The 18,182-nt window shown below is 61.4% G+C and overlaps 1 protein-coding gene across 2 annotated transcripts; it reads left to right on the top strand.

Moving 5' to 3' along the window:
* Nucleotides 1–10,759: 10,759 nt before the first annotated feature.
* Nucleotides 10,760–13,251, top strand: CDKN1C (cyclin dependent kinase inhibitor 1C). 2 transcript variants are annotated; one of them, XM_057728045.1, is made up of 4 exons: nucleotides 10,760–10,928; nucleotides 11,115–11,764; nucleotides 12,292–12,428; nucleotides 12,535–13,251. In XM_057728045.1, exons 2-3 carry the CDS (start codon nucleotides 11,125–11,127, stop codon nucleotides 12,423–12,425), a joined length of 774 nt encoding a protein of 257 aa, XP_057584028.1. In that variant the 5' UTR covers nucleotides 10,760–10,928; nucleotides 11,115–11,124; the 3' UTR covers nucleotides 12,426–12,428; nucleotides 12,535–13,251. The 2 variants fall into 2 exon arrangements, with proteins under 2 accessions (XP_057584028.1, XP_057584026.1); XM_057728043.1 differs by lacking the exon at nucleotides 10,760–10,928 and having other exon boundaries at nucleotides 11,092–11,764.
* The last annotated feature ends 4,931 nt before the right edge of the window (nucleotides 13,252–18,182 follow it).

An 18,182-nucleotide genomic window follows, 5' to 3' on the forward strand; every position in this document is an offset into this window, starting at 1 on the left:
GACAGGGAAGCACGGCTGAGAAGGTTGCTGGAGGTGGCCTCTGGGCGAGAGGCCTGTGGACTGGAGACCCCGGGGCCCTCAGGTGACGGCCAGGGTACACTGTGGGATGGCCGTGTCCCCTTTCTCCCAAGACCAGAGGAGAGGAGAACCAGGGAACCCTGCTCTTGGGACCCTCAAAGAGGTGCCAAAGTCCCTGTCTTGCCTGGAACATGGGGCTTCCTATGGGGAGACAGGAACAGTCCTGGACAGGCCCGGCCAACTGGTCCCCCTCCCTCATGGGTCCCAGGAGGCTAGGCCTTGTGCTGGAGGGTGGGGCACAGCTGCGGCAGCAGAGCGGGGGTGGGCACTGCAAGGTCACAGGCCCCATCTCCGGGGCCCCAGAGGAATACATCACCCGGAGTTCCATACTTGGGCAGGAGCTACAGCTTCAAAGGAGGGGTGTTCATCCAGGAAGGCGGGGGCGGGGGGCGGGGCAGGGAGTGGCTAGCAGCTGGTGGTCTGGCCTGGCAAGGGACTGGAGGAGGGTGGTGAGAGGGCAGAAGGGCGGCCTGGAATCAGGACAAGGTGAGCCTTTCAACTTCACGTGGCAAGAACGTGCTCCTCTCCACGTGCTCCCGGTGCGTCCGTCCCCACAACAAGCACGTGATCTTGGGACCTAGAGGGGCCTTCGCGTCTCCCCAAGCACCACCTCCTCCGGTCTGGGTCCCTCATCCCACACTGGAAGGGACTGCCCCATGTTCTGACTGTCCATCCCACACTCAGTGCGGTCTGGAATTTCCACCCATCGGGATCTCAGTAGAGAATCCAGGAAGAAGCAGGAAGGACTTCCAGGACCCCAGGAGAGAAGTCACAAACCCACACACCCTTTCTTACCCGGAGAACCCCCCTGGCTGGCACCATGCCTCCCCCTGCCTGTATGGCAGTTTCAGGGAGCCTGGCTATGTGTTTTTTTTGTTTTGTTTTTTGGTTTTTTTAATTAATTAATTAATTTTATTTTTATTTTGGCTGTGTTGGGTCTTCTGCTGCACGCGAACTTTCTCTAGTTGTGGTGAGTGGGGGCTACTCTTCATTGTGGTGCGTGGGCTTCTCATTGCAGTGGCTTCTCTTGTTGTGGAGCATGGGCTTCAGTAGTTGTAGCACATGGGCTCAGTAGTTGTGGCCCACAGGCTCAGTAGTTGTGGCGCACGGGCTTAGTTGCTCCGCGGCATATGGAATCTTCCCGGACCAGGGATTGAACTCATGTCCCCTGCATTGGCAGGCGGATTCTTACCCACTGGCCACCTGGGAAGTCCTGGCTATTTGGTTTCTGTTGGGGGCAGCCAAGATGACACCTCAAGAGGGGACAAGCAGCAGCCTCCCTTCTCTGCTCTGGGAGCCCTGGGACCTGGCGGGGAGTTTCTAGGGCTCCTGCTGCCTCCCACCCCTGGGCCTGTGCTGCGATGCCCAGCGCTGGGGCAGCCAGGTCTCGCATGCATTTTGCAAACCGGAGGGGCATGAGGGATGGCCCTGGCCTCTCGCTCTGCCCGCCCACCAGTGGAACTTAGCCCTGCTGGATGGACGGGTGAGGACAGAGGAGGGCACAAGTCAGAGAGCCCTGGTCCAGGCCCTGATGTGCCAGTTGAGGAGGAGGGGCTGCCCAGGGTCATGCCACCCACGGTGGCTGCCGGGACCAGACCGGCCCTGAAGGCAGCCCTGCTGGGCTAGCCTCTCCATGGCTTATCCAGGCTTGACAAGCGTCTCATCCTCTCAAACCTTAGTTTCCCCATCTGCACAATGGGACAATGCTGACTCCTCCCTCATAGGATACATGTGAGGATTAAATGAAGTAATTTGTACCTAAATTTCATGGCCAGGTTGGCTGCCTGGCACAGGGCAGGTGTGCTGCCAGCAGCAGCTGGGTACTGACCAGGGACACTGCCGAGCAACGGGCATGTGTGCAGCGGCTTGGAGCAGCCCATGTTGCATGAACACAGACCCACCAGTCGCCGTGATCTGTGTCCCGCAGAGCCCCCCCACCCCTTCCCGTGTGCGGTGGTGGCACTGCCCACACTGCTTGTTATGTAAATGCTGCTTCATCCTGTCTGACGACTTATTAGGGGACTGCACGTGATTTGGGGGTGCAAATGCCTTTGCTGGGGTCGGAGTCTCCCTGCCAGCCCACTTCCTGGGGCTCAGAGCCGATGTCCAGTTTTTGTCACAAAGGCAGCAGCAGGGGTGCTCAGGGCTCAGCTGTGCCCTGCCCCCTCTCCAGGTCTGGAGGGACAGGTGATGGGGAGGGTGATGCCTCCTTCTCAAGGAGGGGGCCACTGTGCCCGGCATGTACGGATGTGGCCTCCGAGCCTCATCAGGAGCCATACAGATGAGAAAGCAGAGGCACAGAGAGGTTAAGCATTTGCCGAAGGTCACACAGCCAGGAAGAGGCAGTCACTCTGCCCAACTCCAAAGCCCACGGATTTGCCCCTCGACGAGGCAGAGCCCCTTACCTTGCCTCTGTCCTATTCCTCTTGCTGCGCAAAGTCTGCCAGCACAGAGTGGACACAGGTGGAAAAGGCAGACGCCACCAGCAGGGATCTGGGCCCACTGGCACCTTGGGGGCAGCCGTGGGCTGTGGCCACACCCTCCTGCCCCCCACCAAGGGCCTGCTGCCTCTCAGCCCCCACCTGCACGCCAGCGCCACGAGGCACCTCCTGGCACCATCCTCCCAACTTGCTTCCCTCTCCTTCCTCCTACCCCCCATCCCAGGCTCCCGGGGGCCTCAGACCTGGCCTCTCCCGGGGCCCCAGCCCCTGGCCTGGCACCTGCACCCACCACTCAACCACAGGACCCTGGACCCCCAGCTAGAACCCTTGGGGGCTCCCTGGTACCTTTAGGATGTGGCCAGCTCCTGGGCCAGATGGAGCCCCAGGCCCTGCAAGCCTGCGGCCCACTCCAGCCCCCACCTGGCCCCCACCCAGCCCATTCCCCGCTCACTCTCTGGGCACCTGCTGCCATGGGCTGTGAAGGCCCTCAAGGCCTAGGCATGGCCACCTCCCTGCCTGGGACCTCCTCCCTTCCAAGGCGCCTTCTCCTCATCTCAAACCTGGGGTGGCGCCTGCGGGGGCTCCCAGTGTACCCCACTTCCCACCATCATAGCACGACTGCCCCAGCAGCTGTGGAGCTTCAGGGTGTGTGCCTGACTGCGGGCAGGTGGACGTGGACCCTAGGCCTGGCCTGGCGGCCCACAGGGCTCCCTTAGGGTGTGGGTTTATTTTCGGGGTGTGGACAGCTGGTGGAGATTGTGGGGCAAACGTGTCCCTTCAAGGCTGCTGTCTTGTCTGTCGCTCTCCCAGCCTGGCACTTCTGCCCTGAGGGCCTGTGTCTGCCCAGATGCCTGCCGGGCCTTCGCTCCCAGCCCAGAATGGGAGTTATGATTACTGGTTTGGTCGTTGATGTTGTTAGGTGGGCCAGAGTCCAGTTCCCTGACCGGGGATTGAACCCCCGCCTCCGCCAGTGAAAGCACCCAGTCCTAACCACTGGACCTCCAGGGCATCCCTCAGCTGTGCTTCATAAGCGGAGGTCCACACACAGCCCCCCAGGCCCAGGTGGCCGGCAGGGGTGGCGAGGTGCGGGCCTTACAGAGAGGCCCAGTGACCAGCAGCACTGATGGAGAGCACGAAGGCAGAGGCCGCTGGGGTGAGGCCGGGCCCCTGGCAGGACCAGGCAGGAAGAGGAAGAGGAGGAGCTGGGGATGAGGAGGGGCTGCAGGGAGGCTCCAGGGAAGGAGGGAGGGAGGGAGGGAGGGAGAAGGGGGAAGGGAAGGGACAGGAAGGGGGAAGGAGGGGTGGAGGATGGAGGGGAGGAGGGGAGAGGGAGGGGAGGCCCTCACCTGGGGTCTGTGGCCTCTTTGTCTTTTCTCTCCTCTCCCTGCTCCTTGGCTCCCTGGCCCCCTGCCCACCCTGGAGACAGGAGGGGCCGCCACGCTATTTCCCACTAAGGTGGGAGGGACACCCCCCACCTCAAGCACCTTGGGGTGCTGGGGTTTGTTTTTGAAATGAAGGCTTCCCCAGGCACATCCTTGACTGGCCACATTGGGCAGACCCCGCCCCTAACTTAGACTCGAGGAAACTCTGGGTCACAGAGTGAGGCCCTTGCCCAAGGCACCCACAGGATGAGAAGTGAGTGAGGTGTGCGGGCAGGCGATGGGGACAGGGGAAGGTGGGAGGCTGGAAGCTAGGGGGCGGGGGGCTGCTCAGGGTCTGCCCTTGGCCTTCCCGTCCCCAGTGGGCTGGCTGTTCCGGCTGTGGGTGGAGGTGCCCTTTGTGGACACCAGGGGGCAGCAGGCGCCCAATCTGGGGCCTCGAGGCGGCTGCGGGCGGGCAGGCAGCCTGGGCCAGGCTGGCCAGGGGCCCAGGGGCTGCCGCTCACATGGGGGACGGTCGTGGCCCCCCTGCCCGGGCCACTGGGGGAGGGAGGGGACAGGCACCCCTTCTGCTGAGCCCCTGCTCTGCACAGCCCTGGCTGCATCCTGCTTTTACCGCCTGGCCTGTCTTGATCAGCTGCTGGTCACCTGGGCAGCCCAGCTGGGGGGAGGTGGGCACACGTGGAGAGTCAGTGGATGGAGGAGGGGATGGAGTGGGGAGGGCTGCCCTCCTCCCCTGACTGTGGACGGGCAGCGGGCTGGCAGCTGCTCCCTCATCCTGCCCTGACTTGCTGGGGGTGTCCCAGTGCCGGCTGAACACTAGGTGCTCCACTGAAGTCTCAGACGAAGTCTCCTGAGGCCGAGGAAGCCCCTGCCCCTCGTTCCTCCACGGCGGCCGGCCACGCTGTCCCTCTGCTGTGGGGAGGGATGGGGACCGTCGGGTCTCCTCCCTGGCATTTCAGCTGCTCTGAACACCACGTGGGGGTGTTGGAAGCAGGGTGGGGGGGTGTCTCTGTTGTACCCTGTGGGCAGAACATGCAGACTCACAGGGGACCCCACTAGCTCAACAAGACTAGACAGGAAGTTGGGGGGCATGGTGGGCATGAGGCTTGGGTGGGGGCATCTGCTCATTCCTGATACACTTTTGTTGTTGCTTTCCTGGCAAAATGAGCCTCTGGCCCTGGGGACAGTCCGCTCTGTGTCCTGCAGGTGGGGAGGAGGAGGGGGGCCTGGTGGGACTCAGAGCTGGCCACCGAGGGTGTCTGAAATGGGCCCTGAGACCCTCCTTGGTGCCTGCCCCCTGCCCCAGGACCCCTCCTCAGCCCTGGGAGGGTCTGTCTGGAGCCTCGGATGACCAGTGGTCCAGGGGCTCCTGGGACATTCAGGACTGAAACCAGAGAAGCCCCAGGCAAGGTGGGACGAGGGGGTCTCCCTGCTTGAGAGACCTTCCCCCTGGGGGAAGCAGCTTGCGTCCATTTTGGAGATGGGGTGGAGGAGCTCTCACGTCCAAGGCTATTCCGGTTCCCTCTCGCTCCTCCCCCAGGCCTGCCCAGCCCCTCCCGCCGACTTGGGGTAGCGGGGAGTGAGGACCCCGGCCCGGACCTCGAACACAAGGCAGTCCCTGTAATCTGAGCTTCGGATTCGCGTTGTGAGGCTTGTGGACGCGTCACCGGAGGGAGGCCGGCACCTGCAGAGGACGTGCCTGGCATCCGCCCCGAGAACAGCCCGTCCTGCGGTGGGGGGATGGGGGCGGGGCGAGCCGAGCGCGGGAACTCGGTGCGGGAGGAACATTCTCGCGGCGCGCGCTGGGCCCCCACCAAGGGCGCCAGGAAACCTCCCCCTGCGCCCCCGGGCGCAGAGCTGGGCCAATCCGCCCGTCCCTGGGGGCTGGCTGGTTAATCTGTAACTCTCCATGCCCCTGGGGCCTCCAGGCCCCATCTTACCCAGGAGAAGGTGAGGCTTAGAGGGGCAGCGGCCCCCCCAGGGGGCCTGCCAGGCTGGTCCAGGGCCTTGGTGAAGTGCACCCTGGGCGATGCGCCTTGACTCCCCAGGCACACTGGGTGGGCTGGTGGGGCTGCGAGGGCCTTACCCTGCTGGGTGCCAGGTGGACAAGCTAAGATCTGCACATGGGACGGGAGACCTGGCTGAGTGGGAGGCTGGTCACCTCCCTGGCGGGATGAACTGCAGGGGTCAGCTATCCCTGGACAGGGCAATATCCCCATAGGTGCCCGCCCCTGGCTGCAGGGCTTGGGGGGTGTCAGGGGAGGTTAACCTCGGGACCCTTGACTTTTTTCCTCTCCCACTTTTGTGCCTACTGGCCCCTGATAGCAGTCAGTTGGAGGGGCTCAGGGCTGGGCCAGAGGCACAAGTCAGCTGCCATTGAGCGCTGGGCGATCGCAGGCAGGTTCCTTAACCTCTCTGAGCCTCAGGTTCCTCCCTTGGCAAACGGGCATCAGAACGCCTGTCTCTGCAGGTTCTTGGAAGCATTAAATGAGGCAAGGAGTCCAGCCCTGATGCAGGGCATGCTCGAGGTAGCTGGTGTGGTCAGCGTTTGTCATGTCCCTCCAGACTCCTCAGGCGGGGCATCACCCTGGATAGCAGTCAGGGAGCTGTGGGAGGGGCACAGACACAGACACCCCTTGCAGCGTCCCCAGGAGCAGTGCTGGGGACAGGCCCCGGCACACACGCTGCCCAGTGGGGTCCCCCCGGGGAAGGGAGGTCTGGGGTAGCCAGAGAGGCCGCTGGTGCGGAAGTCTGCCACCAGGGGACAGCACGCGGCTGAGGATGGCGCTTCCGCGACACCAGGGACCAGGTTCGGCCACGCACTCCCGCAAGCATGTTTCTCCTCCCTGGAGAAAGAGCCCACAGTACCACCGACTGTGGGGCGCTGTGAGGACTAACGCCCACCAGGGCCTTCACCACCCTAAGCTGGAGCAGGTCCTTGAATCTTCCTGAACCTTCGTTTTCTCACCTAGAAAATGCCAACCGGGATATACCCCTGCCATATATGTGTGTCAGGGGAGGTGGTGTCTATAACATACAACTCTCACTTTTTAGTGATTGAAGATGCAATAAAAGTTCATTTCTCAGTCCCATCATGGTCAGGTGGTGTGCAGAGGGCGCTGCTGGGGCTGGTGGTTCTCCCGCTTGGGCTTTCAGGACTCCTGCCGCCTGCAAGCCCTGCTGCCCCCAGGGTCCCCCCACCCCACCCCTACCCCGCAGTGGGGAGGGGAGGAGGAGGATTGCTTGGTTCTGTGCGTTGCCCTCCCCCCCCCCCCCCACTGGGCTGCAAAGAGGATGGGGACAGGATCCGTCTGTGTGCTCAGGGGAAAAGGAAAAAGTTTGGCGAGCTCACGGCTTCACGGCTTTTACTCTGCTGCTCCTCAATCCTCAGCTGGATGAGGTGAGAGCTACAGAGATGTACCTGTAGGATGCCAGCAGGCTGCCCGGTGCTTAGGACTGCCCCCCACCCCCTGCTGGAAACAGGCACTGGCTCCCACACGGGCAGGATTTGGGGGGCTAGAGCAGCCCCGCCCCGCCCTGGTTCTGCTGTCTGCTCAAACGTTGTTCGTGTTGCACACTTTTTCCCTTTGGATACATTTTTAATTACAAAAGTAGAGCCTGGCTGTTGCACCTAGACAGGTGTTTGCTCGTCAGAGCCCCTTGGGGTGGAGGACTGGGCTTCCTCTTAGTGCAGGCCCCCAGCTCCCATCCCCCCAGCCCCCCAGCTGTCCCCCCAGCCCCGTCTGTCCCTGGCTCAGGGAGAGACCCAGCCCACACCTGGGACCAGTAGGTTCAGTAAGCCAGTGGGTACCATCCTTGATCAAATTCAAGGTCACAGACTCAGAAGGTCAGCTCCCTGCTCTAACGAGGTGGCCGAGAGAGGAGGTGTCCCCACGGCCCCTGGAGAAATATAACTAGGAAGCCAAGCGACTGGTGGGGGGGGCCCTGGCAGCTGACCTGGCCTCTCTGGCTCCAAGCCTCCAGCTCTCTGTTCCCTCCCCTGTAAAACAGGTGAGACCCAGGAAGGGATCCACTGAAACTACCCTGTGCAGGCTCGGGGGGCCGAGGGCTCCACAGCTGCCATGCTGTGTGACCCAGTGTGTATGGGACACCCACTCCCAGTCCTCGGAGACAGGACTCCAAGTCACATGCTGTTGGGCTTGTCACTGTGGGGGCCCTAAGCCCCACCTGCTCTGCCAGCACCCACGGAGGTGTCCGGTGTGCACCCAAGGCAGTGGGGATGGTCCTCCCAAGCCCGTCCCGGGACCGGACTGTGCACGCGAAGGGCAGGATTGCAGGAGGTCTGGTGCAGGGTTAGCTCCTGTAATTTATTAAGCGTGCACTAGGTCCCCTGCCCTTGGGGACTTCATACCGGGGGCAGTCCCTGCCAGGGAGGAGAGTGCTGGCTCCCCTGGGTGTCCAGAGCAGGGTGGGGAGTGGGGTGGCTTCAGTCCTGTCAGAGGGAGACAGCCTGGAGGCTGAGCCTGAGCTGGGGTTGGCCCCTTCCCAGGCCAGCCCTCCTGGATGGTTGGAGCCAGGGCACCCTGACCTCTTGGGAAATCCTGGGGCCATGTGGTTCCACATTTTGTGGTCACTACCCACTGTGGCCCTGTGCACGTGGCCTCTGGGGAGGCTGGTGTGGCGGTGGCACTAGGGTGGGGCAAGGCCCTGCCTTCTAACCCCAGGCCAGGGGATATCAGCCGGGCCCAGGGGTCCACAGGGCCAGGGGAGCGTTTGTCATCTTCTCTTTATTTTTCTGAAGATAAAAAATTGTAGGGACTTCCCTGGTGGAACAGTGGTTAAGACTCTGAGCTCCCAATGCAGGGGGCGTGGGTTCGATCCCTGGTCAGGGAACTAGATCCTGCATACCACAACTAAAGATCCTGCATGCTGCAACTAAGACTTGGCACAGCCAAATGAATCTTTAAAAAAAAACTGTAGCATCTGTATTTGTGGAAAACCTGGAACAGAGTGTACAGAAAAGAATAAAGAAATGTAACACGAATCATTCACTTTGGTCCTACTCTCAAGCGCCAAGAGTGGCAACCTGCCCTGTCCCTTAGCTGGGCTGGTGCCAGCTCCTGTTCCCCCCCAACCTCCCCCCCCCCCCCCAGCCTCCTCTAGGACACGTCTGCATGTTAGCATGGAGTCCCATCCCTGAAGTGTCCTGGAACCCACCTGACCCTGTGGAGAAGGCAGGAGGCAGGCAGGGTGGGATGGGTCAGCCTCACCTCACTTTTCTCACTGGGCTCGTGGACTCACCCAGGGCAGGCGCTGGGAGCTCAGGGCCCTGCCGGGGCCCTCCAGCAGGTGCCTGGCAGCCCTTCCCACCTGGGCGGCTGGAGGCATTTCCTAGGCTCCCAGCATCGTGACAGGCTGGGCCATGGGGAAAGCTGCAGAGAGTAATGGTCTCCTGCAGCATGGCCCAGATGGGACAGCCACTGCGGAGGGCTAAGGGCCACACCAAGGAGCAGGGGAGCAGGGTCGTGGGCGCTGCCTGGCAGGTCCTTTCCTTTCTGGGCTGCTTCTCCTCTCCCTGACACTGTGGGAGGGCCCACTGGCTCGCATGCCCTGTCACTCACTCTTAGGGTGTACTTCCCAACCAACACGTTTGCTGGGCACAAATGAGGGGGTGTGAGCCTTCCAGGATGAAGGAAGAGAGGTGTAGCTCCTATAAGCAGCTGGAGCAGGGCTGCCGGAGCACCCACGCGGCTGCTTACTGCTGCCCCCACCCCCACCCATCTGGGTTCCCTGTGTGACAAGGGATAAGGCTGGCCCAGAGGATCCGCATATGCAGTTGGGGTCCCAGGCTGGGCAGGGCCCGGCCCACCCTAGTGGAGAAGCCTCCAGTGCCCTGTACAACATCCAACACAGCAGCCTGCAGCAGGCCAGCCAGCCAGCCTGGGCAGTTCGGACCCCCTGCCTGGCCGAGCCCGAGGTGGCCGAGCACCCATCAGTGACATGATGGGTACAGCTCAGGATGGGGACGGCCAGTCCCCCATCCACTGCGCAGGGCGCGCGGCCCCAAGGGCCGGATCCTTCAGACCCTGGCTTCGCGCGATCGTGGGCCGGTGCCCAAGGTGTCCGCCCCCTCGCCCTTGGAGAAAGAGCGGTGCAGAGCCTGCCTCCCCCGGGCCCCCTCCGCGCTCGCTCGTGGGCCTTAGGTCTAGCAGGTGTGTCAGGGCTCCAGGTGCGCGGAACCCTGCCCAGGACACACGCCTCGGGCGCAGCGGGCCGCGCGGGGGCAGCCGAAGACCCCAGCTAGCTCCAGCCAGGGACAAGCTGGCCGCGGCGGCTTAAAGGCCAGTCCACGGGCCCGAGAGGCCCAAGGGCGAGCGCAGGCGGCGGGGCTGGGCGCCCCGGGGGGGCGAGTCGGGCCAGGCAGGACGCCGGTCCCGCCGGGGGTCGTCGCCCGCCGCGCCGGGTAGGGCGCGCCCGCCGAGGGCGGGGTGGGGGGGGCGCCGCGCCACCGCCGCCGAGCAGCCCCCGCCTGCAGACAAAGGAGCCGGCGGGGGGCGGGGGCTGGGGTGGGGGCGGGGGGGATGGGGCGAGGGGGCGGGGCGCCGCGGTGTCACGTTACCGCCCGCAGCACCCTTTAACTCCGGCCCCGCCCCGCGCCCCGCCCCCGCCCCCGCCGCTGCGCGCGCCCCGCGCCGCGCCAATCGGTCCTCGCGCCCCGCCCCGCCCTCGGGTGGGTGTGTGCGCGGGGCCAATGGGCGGCGGGCGGGGGCCGGACGGCCGGAGGGGCGGGGGCAGCCGGGCGCCGGCCAATCTCCGCGGTGTTGTCGAAACTGAAAATACTACATTATGCTAATAGCGGCGGGGCCCGCGCGCGGGGGGTGGGACCCTCGCGTATAAAGGGGCGCGCGAGGACTGGGCGTTCCACAGGCCAAGTGCTCTGCGCTCGGTGGGTGCCAGCCAGGCCAGAGCCAGCCGGACGAGCGAGGACAGGCACGGAGGGGGCGCGGCCGCCGGCCGGACGACACAGCGAGCGAGGCTCAGGAGCAGTCCGCGGCTCGACAGCCAGGTAGCCGCCGCGCCGCCCTCCAGCCGGGTTCCTCTTTGCAAATGCAGACTCCGGCTGCACGGGGTCTCACTTGCGCCCGGTCTCCGCCCTCCTTTCCTCTCCTCCTCCTCCTCCTTTTCCTCTCCTCTCCTCTCCCGCCGCCCGGCCCGCGCAGCCCCCGGACATGTCCGACGTGTGTCTCCGCAGCGTGTTGGCAATGGAGCGCCTGGTCGCCCGCCGCACCTTTCCCCTGTTCGCGCGCACCAGCGCTTGCCGCAGCCTCTTCGGGCCCGTGGACCACGAGGAGCTAAGCCGCGAGCTGCAGATGCGCCTGGCCGAGCTGAGCGCCGAGGACCAGCGTCGCTGGGACTACAACTTCCAGCAGGACGTGCCACTGCGGGGCCCCGGGCGCCTGCAGTGGACCGAGGTGGACAGCGACTCCGTGCCCGCCTTCTACCGCGAGACGGTGCAGGTGGGGCGCTGTCGCCTGCTCCTGGCGCCTCGTCCCCGCCCGGACGGCGCGGGCAGTAGCCCACCCCCCGGGCCGCCGGCCGATGAGTCCCTCGACGGCCTCGGGGAGGCGCCGGCGTCGCCGTCCAGCGGCCCGGCCGTAGCGCCGGCCCCGGCCCCGGCCCCGGCGCCGCAGGAGAGCGCCGAGCAGGAGGCGGTCCCGCCGCCGCGCAGCCAGGAGCCCCTGGCCGAGCCGCCGCACTCAGGGATTTCGGGGCGCCCCGCGCCGGGCACTGCCGCCACTGCCACCAACACCAACGCCGCCGCCGCCACTGCCGCCGCCGCTGCCACCACTGCCGCCGCCGGAGGCGCCGCGATTAAGAAGCTGTCCGGGCCTCTCATCTCCGGTGAGTCCCGCGCGGCCCCGCCCCGGCCCGGCCCGGCCCTGCTTTGTCCGGCCGGCCGGGCTCCCCGGCCCTCGGGGGCCTCCCTTGGTCCCCGCCTCCTCCGTGGCGTTAAAGGGCCCGCAGCACGCGGGGCGAGGCTGCGCCCGCACCCGGTCCCCGCCCTGCTGTTGTGCCCCGGAGAGGCTCGCGCCGGGAGGGCTGGGAGGGCGTGCTCTGGCCCCCTGCGAGCGCCATCCTCGCCCCGGCCGCTGGAGACCCTCCTGGGGCGCGGCCGGCGCGGCGACTGCGGCACGGAGGGGGTTAAGCGCGGCGGGAGCCCCGGGGGGCTTGGCCGCGGGACAAGGGGAAATGCTTACACAGCACATTGCGCGGCGACGTAAACAAAGCTGACCCGCCGCGGACCTCGGCGCGGGCGGGGCCGGCGCCCCCACCCCGGCCGGCCGGCCGCCCGCGCCCCCTCCCGGCCCCCTCTTGGGCTCCCCGGCCAGCCCCGCCCTGAGCCAGGCTGCGCGCGCTGTCGCCCGCAGACTTCTTCGCCAAGCGCAAGAGACCCGCGCCCGAAGCCAAGGCGTCGAACGAGGTTCCCGCGGGATGCGCCGCGCCTGGCGCCGCTCCAGCCGTCGGCTCGGCTGAGCAAACCCCGCGCAAGCGGCTGCGATGAGAGGTGAGCGCGGCAGCCCGGCGCGCGCGCGCGCGGGCGGGGAGGGGGCGCCCCGCGGGGTCCCGGCCGCCCCTCGGCCCCGCGCGCTCACCGCACCTCTCTCCCGCAGCCTCGTGCCCGAAGAGCCCTGAGGGAGCCCGCTGGGCAGCGGACAGGAGAGGAGCTCTGGGCCTCGGCTGGGACCGTGCATGTAGCAGCAACCGGCGGCAGCTGCGACGGAGCAGCGTTCGGTTTTGTGTTTAAAGTTTGAAAACTGTGCAATGTATTAATAACGTCTTTTATATCTAAATGTATTCTGCACGAGGAGTACACTGGTCCCAAGGTGTAAAGCTTTAAGAGTCATTTATATAAAATGTTTAATCTCTGCTGAAACTCAGTGCAAAAAAAAAAAAAAGGAAAAAAGAAAAAAAAAAGGAAAAAAGAAAAAAACATGTATATTTGTACAAAAAGTTTTTAAAGTTATACTAACTTATATTTTCTATTTATGTCGAGGCGTGGGCCGCTCTGCCACGCGATAGCTCGGTTATTGGTTATGCCAAAGGCACCTCACCCTCATCTGGTTATCAACAAATGTAAATTTATTTTTTATAGCGGACTCTGGGGGGAGGGGGTCGCTCACAAGCTGTAGCTGCCGTACAAGCCCATCTAGCTTGCAGTCTCTTCGCGCTTTCGCTGTCTCTTTTTACTATTATGATTATTTTAAACTTGAAGACAAATCTGTTAAAAAAACAAAAAACAAAAAAACAAAAGGTTCCTGAGCCGTCTGCACCACTGCCCCGGCTCCTCGTCCGCCGGGTTCTAAATAAAGAGGCCGAACAATGCTGCACCTCAGCTCCCTGTGTGCTTGTACTGCCTCCAGCTTTCTCCTCTGGCACCCCCAAAAGTTAGGGAGATAGAACACAGGTGGAGCCCAAAAGGGAGGGGAACTTTCTCCTGGCAGGGCTGGCCCATGCCCACCTGCCCCAGGGCCCTAATTTAGGGATGAGCGGCCTGCCCTTGCTCTCGGTTTATCACGCACACACACACACAGACACACACACACACATCCACCCACCCCGTGCAGGGCTGTGCGCGGAGACCAAGGCTCACTGTTTCCCTGGCTCCAAGGAAACCACCCACACCCTTGCTGCCCTGGGCCAAGCCCCAGTGGGACTCAGGTGGGCACCTGCAGGGCCTGGGCCAGTCACAGGCCCTGCAAATGGGGACCTGAGCTTTAAGTTCTTCAGGCGTCACAAAAAGTGGAGCCCCAACTGCTCCAAAGTCCCCAGCTTCGTGGGCCCTGGTGTCCCTCAGGGTGAGGCCTGCAGGACCCCAGGTGTGTTCCTGGCCTCTTGGCGCCCACAATGGGGGAGGGGCAGCCTGCAGGCCTGCGCGGGAAGAAGGGAGGGGGGAGGACCGGGGGTGTGCCCAGGGCCAAGTTGGGGTGGGGAGGCATGAGATGTGCTGGTGCTTCCCTGGAAGAACTAACTCCAGGCTGGGTGCACCCGCTCACCCACCAGCCTTCTAGTTTCCAAGTGCTCCCTTTTAGTCAAAAGGAGAGGTTTATTTTTTTTTATAGCTGACCTATAAACCTCTGAAAATTATGGCTTACAATGGAAAGGGTGACGTAAAATAGCAAAAACGGACGGCTAGCAGTATTTTTGCTGGTGCCTTAGGCCAGGGGAAGTGGAGAAGTGGTGGTGTATTTTTTTAAGTTAACCGTTTTGGGGCTGTTTGCGACACTTATGTCCCCCACGGATCAGGGTCAAAGTCTCGGCTGAAGCCTGGTTGTTGGAGATGCGTTCGGACCTGCGATTAACTTACCCTTCCCCCAGCTGCCTGAAAGAGTAGGGGAGGAGAGGGATGGGGACTGGCCCCCAGGTGCAGCTGGGGCTGGAGGCTGAGAAATGCCCCTCCTGGGAAATGAGAGTGGGGGACCTGCTGCCTTCAGCTCAGCCTGAACACAACCTGGGAATTAGACCTGCCGCGATCTGACTTCAGTCTCCGCACCTCTCCTCTGGGATGGGGGCCTCCCCCAGGCCCGCCTGTGTGACCAGGTAGAAGCGCAGCCTGGCTTAGCAGAAGGAGGATGGTGTGAGCGGGGAGTCCGTGGGCAGCAGCACCCTGCCTGAATGACCATTCATTACTGAGGACAGAGTCTGGCTGGGGTGGGCACCTCCCCACCCCAGACTCAATGCCGACCAGGTATCCTGCCTCCATTCTGCTGCACACAGCCCTGGCCCCCAGCATGAGACCTGGGGATGCAGCCCCCTGCCACCCAGCTTCCTGGTGTCACTCAGGGTGGCTTTCTTAAAGCAGCACCAGCGCTGTGTAGGGACACGGGAAGGGGACGCTAAAGTGGTTTCTGGGGCCAGTTTCTCGCCTGGGCAGGAGATCATAGCAGAAACCCAGAGGTTGCCCTGCGTAGGGAAAAAGCACTGGATTTTGAGTCACATGTGTGACCTGGGCAGCTTCTTATGGACGAGGTTGGGAAGACAGAATGTAAGGCCTCTAACCATAAAGCAGCACAGGGATGAGAAAGGGGCAGAGGCTGGGCAGGGACTGCCCTGGGCAGTGGTGGGCAGGGCGCTTTAGCTGGGTGTTCAGAGGAAGCCATAGGATGGGATGTCGCCCGCCTGTGTGCAAAGGTTGGATGGGAGCCTGTAGGTGGAAGGTTAGCGATGGGGGAGGCAGGGTGAGTGTATTGGAGCCAGAGGGTCCCGATGAGGCAGGAGAGTAGGGCTGAGGGGGCTGCTTGGGGGTCTCCCCTGGCGCTGGCCTGGCCTGCTGGTGCGTGTTGGGCCGGCACATGGTGTAAATGTTATTCAATGTAAGAGTGCCTTCTAGAGTACACCTGCCGGGCCTCCCCACTCCCCAGTCTCCCACTGGTCTCCTGGACCTTCCTGGGTCTGATGGGCTGGGGGCAGTTGCTGGATTTTGTGTGCAGGCAGTAGGGAGTCCTTTGGGGGGATTGAAGCAGGGGTGACAGAAACATCAGAAGGCTGCCCGGAGGGGAGAGCGAAGTAGGGGCCACTTAGGAGCAGCTGTGGCCACGCAAACAGAGGTACCAGGTTGGCAAATATTCCCAGTGCCCCCAGCACACCAGATGCTGTTCTGGGCACCAGAGACACCCAATGCATGAAATGGACACAGTGCCCCTCTGGCCGGAGCTGCCTCTATGGTGGGAGGTGATGCAATAAAACCTGATAAATGAGCTGTAATGGTGGTGTTAGGAGTAAACACAGCTGAGCCTTGGGGCCAGGGGGCTATTGTTTAAAGCAGGCCACGCCAGGAAGCCCCCTCCAACCCCCCGCCCCAAGTGACATCTGAGCTCCGTGGAAGTGAGGGGTGCAAGTCCTGGGGGTTAATTGGGAGAAGATGGTTTCAGCAGAGGGACCAGCCAATGCAAAGGCCCTGAGGTCTGGAGTGCTCACAGAGTAGTGGACCAGAGGGGTCAGGGTGGGAGGTGGGGTGGGGGGAGCTGTGTGATATATTGGGAGGGAGAGCTGATGGGACTTGCTGATGGACTGGTTGGGTGGGGCATGAGGACGACTGGAAAACAGACAGGGGAGGCCTCTGAGGTTCCTGGTTCCATGTAAGTGTGAATGCGGGCCATCCTCAGAGCTGAGGAAGCCTTCCCAGAGAAGGGGAGAGCCCCTTCGTTTGGACATAAGTTGTAGTTTGGGCTACCCTGCCCTGATTTCCACTCTCAGCCAGGCCCTGTGGACACGAGGACAGTCCTGTCAATGAGGGATTAGCTTCCCACATTACAGGTGAGGACAGCAAAGCCACTGGCCCAGGGTCCCTCACCGGCAAAGTATCCAGCCAGGACACAGCCCAGGCTGCCAGCCCACAGCTCTAGTTGCCCTCCCCCGATCTGTCCCAAGAGCAATGTTTCTTAAAAAAAAAAAAGTTTTTCTACATTATTTAGGTATTAACTAAAGTCCGTATTTTATATAAGTTCACCCTTCATATGTTGGATAGTCTGTGGGTTTGGACAGATGTCTAAGGATATGAACGCACCATTACAGGAGCCTACAGAGTAGTTTCACTGCCCTAAAAATCCTCTGTGCTCTGCCTGTTCATCCTTCCTCCCAGCCCCTGGCGACCACTGAAATTTTACTGTCTCCATAGTTTTGCCTTTTCCAGAATGTCATAGGGTTGGATTATACAATGTGGAGCCTTTCCTCATTGGCTTTTTTTAATTTTTATTTTTTAACTTTTTTATTTGTTTAAATTTTTGGCTGCATTGGGTCCTCATTGCTGCACACGGGCTTTCTCTATTTGCGGTGAACAGGGGCTACTCTTTGTTGCGGTGTGCAGGTTTCTCATTGTGGTGGCTTCTCTTGTTGCAGAACATGGGCTCCAGGGTGTGCAGGCTTCAGTTGTTGCAGCATGCGGGCTCAGTGGTTGTGGCGCACGAGCTTAGTTGCTCCATGGCAGGTGGGATCTTCCCAGACCAGGGATCAAACCCGTGTCCCCTGCATTGGCAGGCAGATTCTTAACCACTGTGCCACCAGGGAAGTCTCCCTTTGCTTCAAACAAAAAAAAATTATTTATTTGGCTGCACCAGATCTTCGTTGCGGCATGCGAACTCTTAGTTGTGGCACATGGGATCTAGTTCCCTGACCAGGGATCGAACTCAGGCCCCCTGCATTGGGAGCACAGAGTCTTAGCCACTGGACCACCCGGGAAGCCATGGGAAGCCCCGGGAAGCCCCTCACGTTGCTTTTTAAGTTTCTTCCAAATGAGCTTGATAGCTCATTTAAAAAAATTTCTCAATAATATTCCATCGTTTGGATGGACCAAATTATTTATTTATCTGTTCACCTACTGAAGAACATCTTGGTTGCTTCCAAGTTTGGGTAATTATGAACAAAGCTGTGCAGATATTTGGTGTGGACCTAGGTTCTCAACTCCTGGGAGGAAACACCAAGGAGCATGGCTGCTGGATTGTATGGTAAGAGTATGCTGAGTTCTGTGAGACACTGCCAAGGGGGCTGTACCATTTTTGCATTCCTATCAGCAGTGAACAAGAGTTCCTGTCCAAGACACTGTTTTTCAAACTTTTCTCCTGGGTGGAGCACACTGACCACCAGTTTTGAGGTGAATTCAAACAAACAAACAGAAACCTAATTACACTTTAGACATAAAGACAAAACATAATTGAAAATGAACACTAGGGAGTTCCCTGGCAGTCCAGGGGTTAGGACTTGGCACTTTCCCTGCTGGGGCCCAGGTTCAATCCCTGGTTGGGAACTAAGATCCCACAAGCTGTGCAGTGTGGCCAAAAAATAAAAATAAAAAAACGTAAAAATTAAAATTAAAAAAAAAAAAAAAAGAATCCTGGTGACTGTGGCTTTCTCTCATTACCTCTCTGGTTTGACCTGGCTGGGACAGAGAGCCCAAGCCATTGGTCAGTTGGCTCTGCATGATAGTGGATTGCATTATTGTCCAAATATTTGCTGCCCCATCCTGTGGGAGGATTCTCCATCTCCTGCCTGTTGAGATCAGACTGGGCCACGTGACTTACGTGATTGGTGTGATGTATGGCATGGCTGAGCGGAAGTCCTTACAGGCCTGGGTATGGGGCCACTTTTTATCTTTCCATTGAGAGACCAGCAGGGTCCCAATGGAGTTGCCCCTTCTTCCAACGTGCAGTGGAAACCAGCCCCAGCCCACCAGGGTGGGGCTGTCACAGAGAGAAATCCTCTGTAGTTGGTGTAAGCCACTGAGATTTTTGTTATGCAGCATAAGGTAAACTAAGCTGACTGAGAC

This window comes from Hippopotamus amphibius, chromosome 3 (genome assembly GCF_030028045.1).
Source record: "Hippopotamus amphibius kiboko isolate mHipAmp2 chromosome 3, mHipAmp2.hap2, whole genome shotgun sequence".
Lineage (NCBI taxonomy): Eukaryota > Metazoa > Chordata > Mammalia > Artiodactyla > Hippopotamidae > Hippopotamus > Hippopotamus amphibius.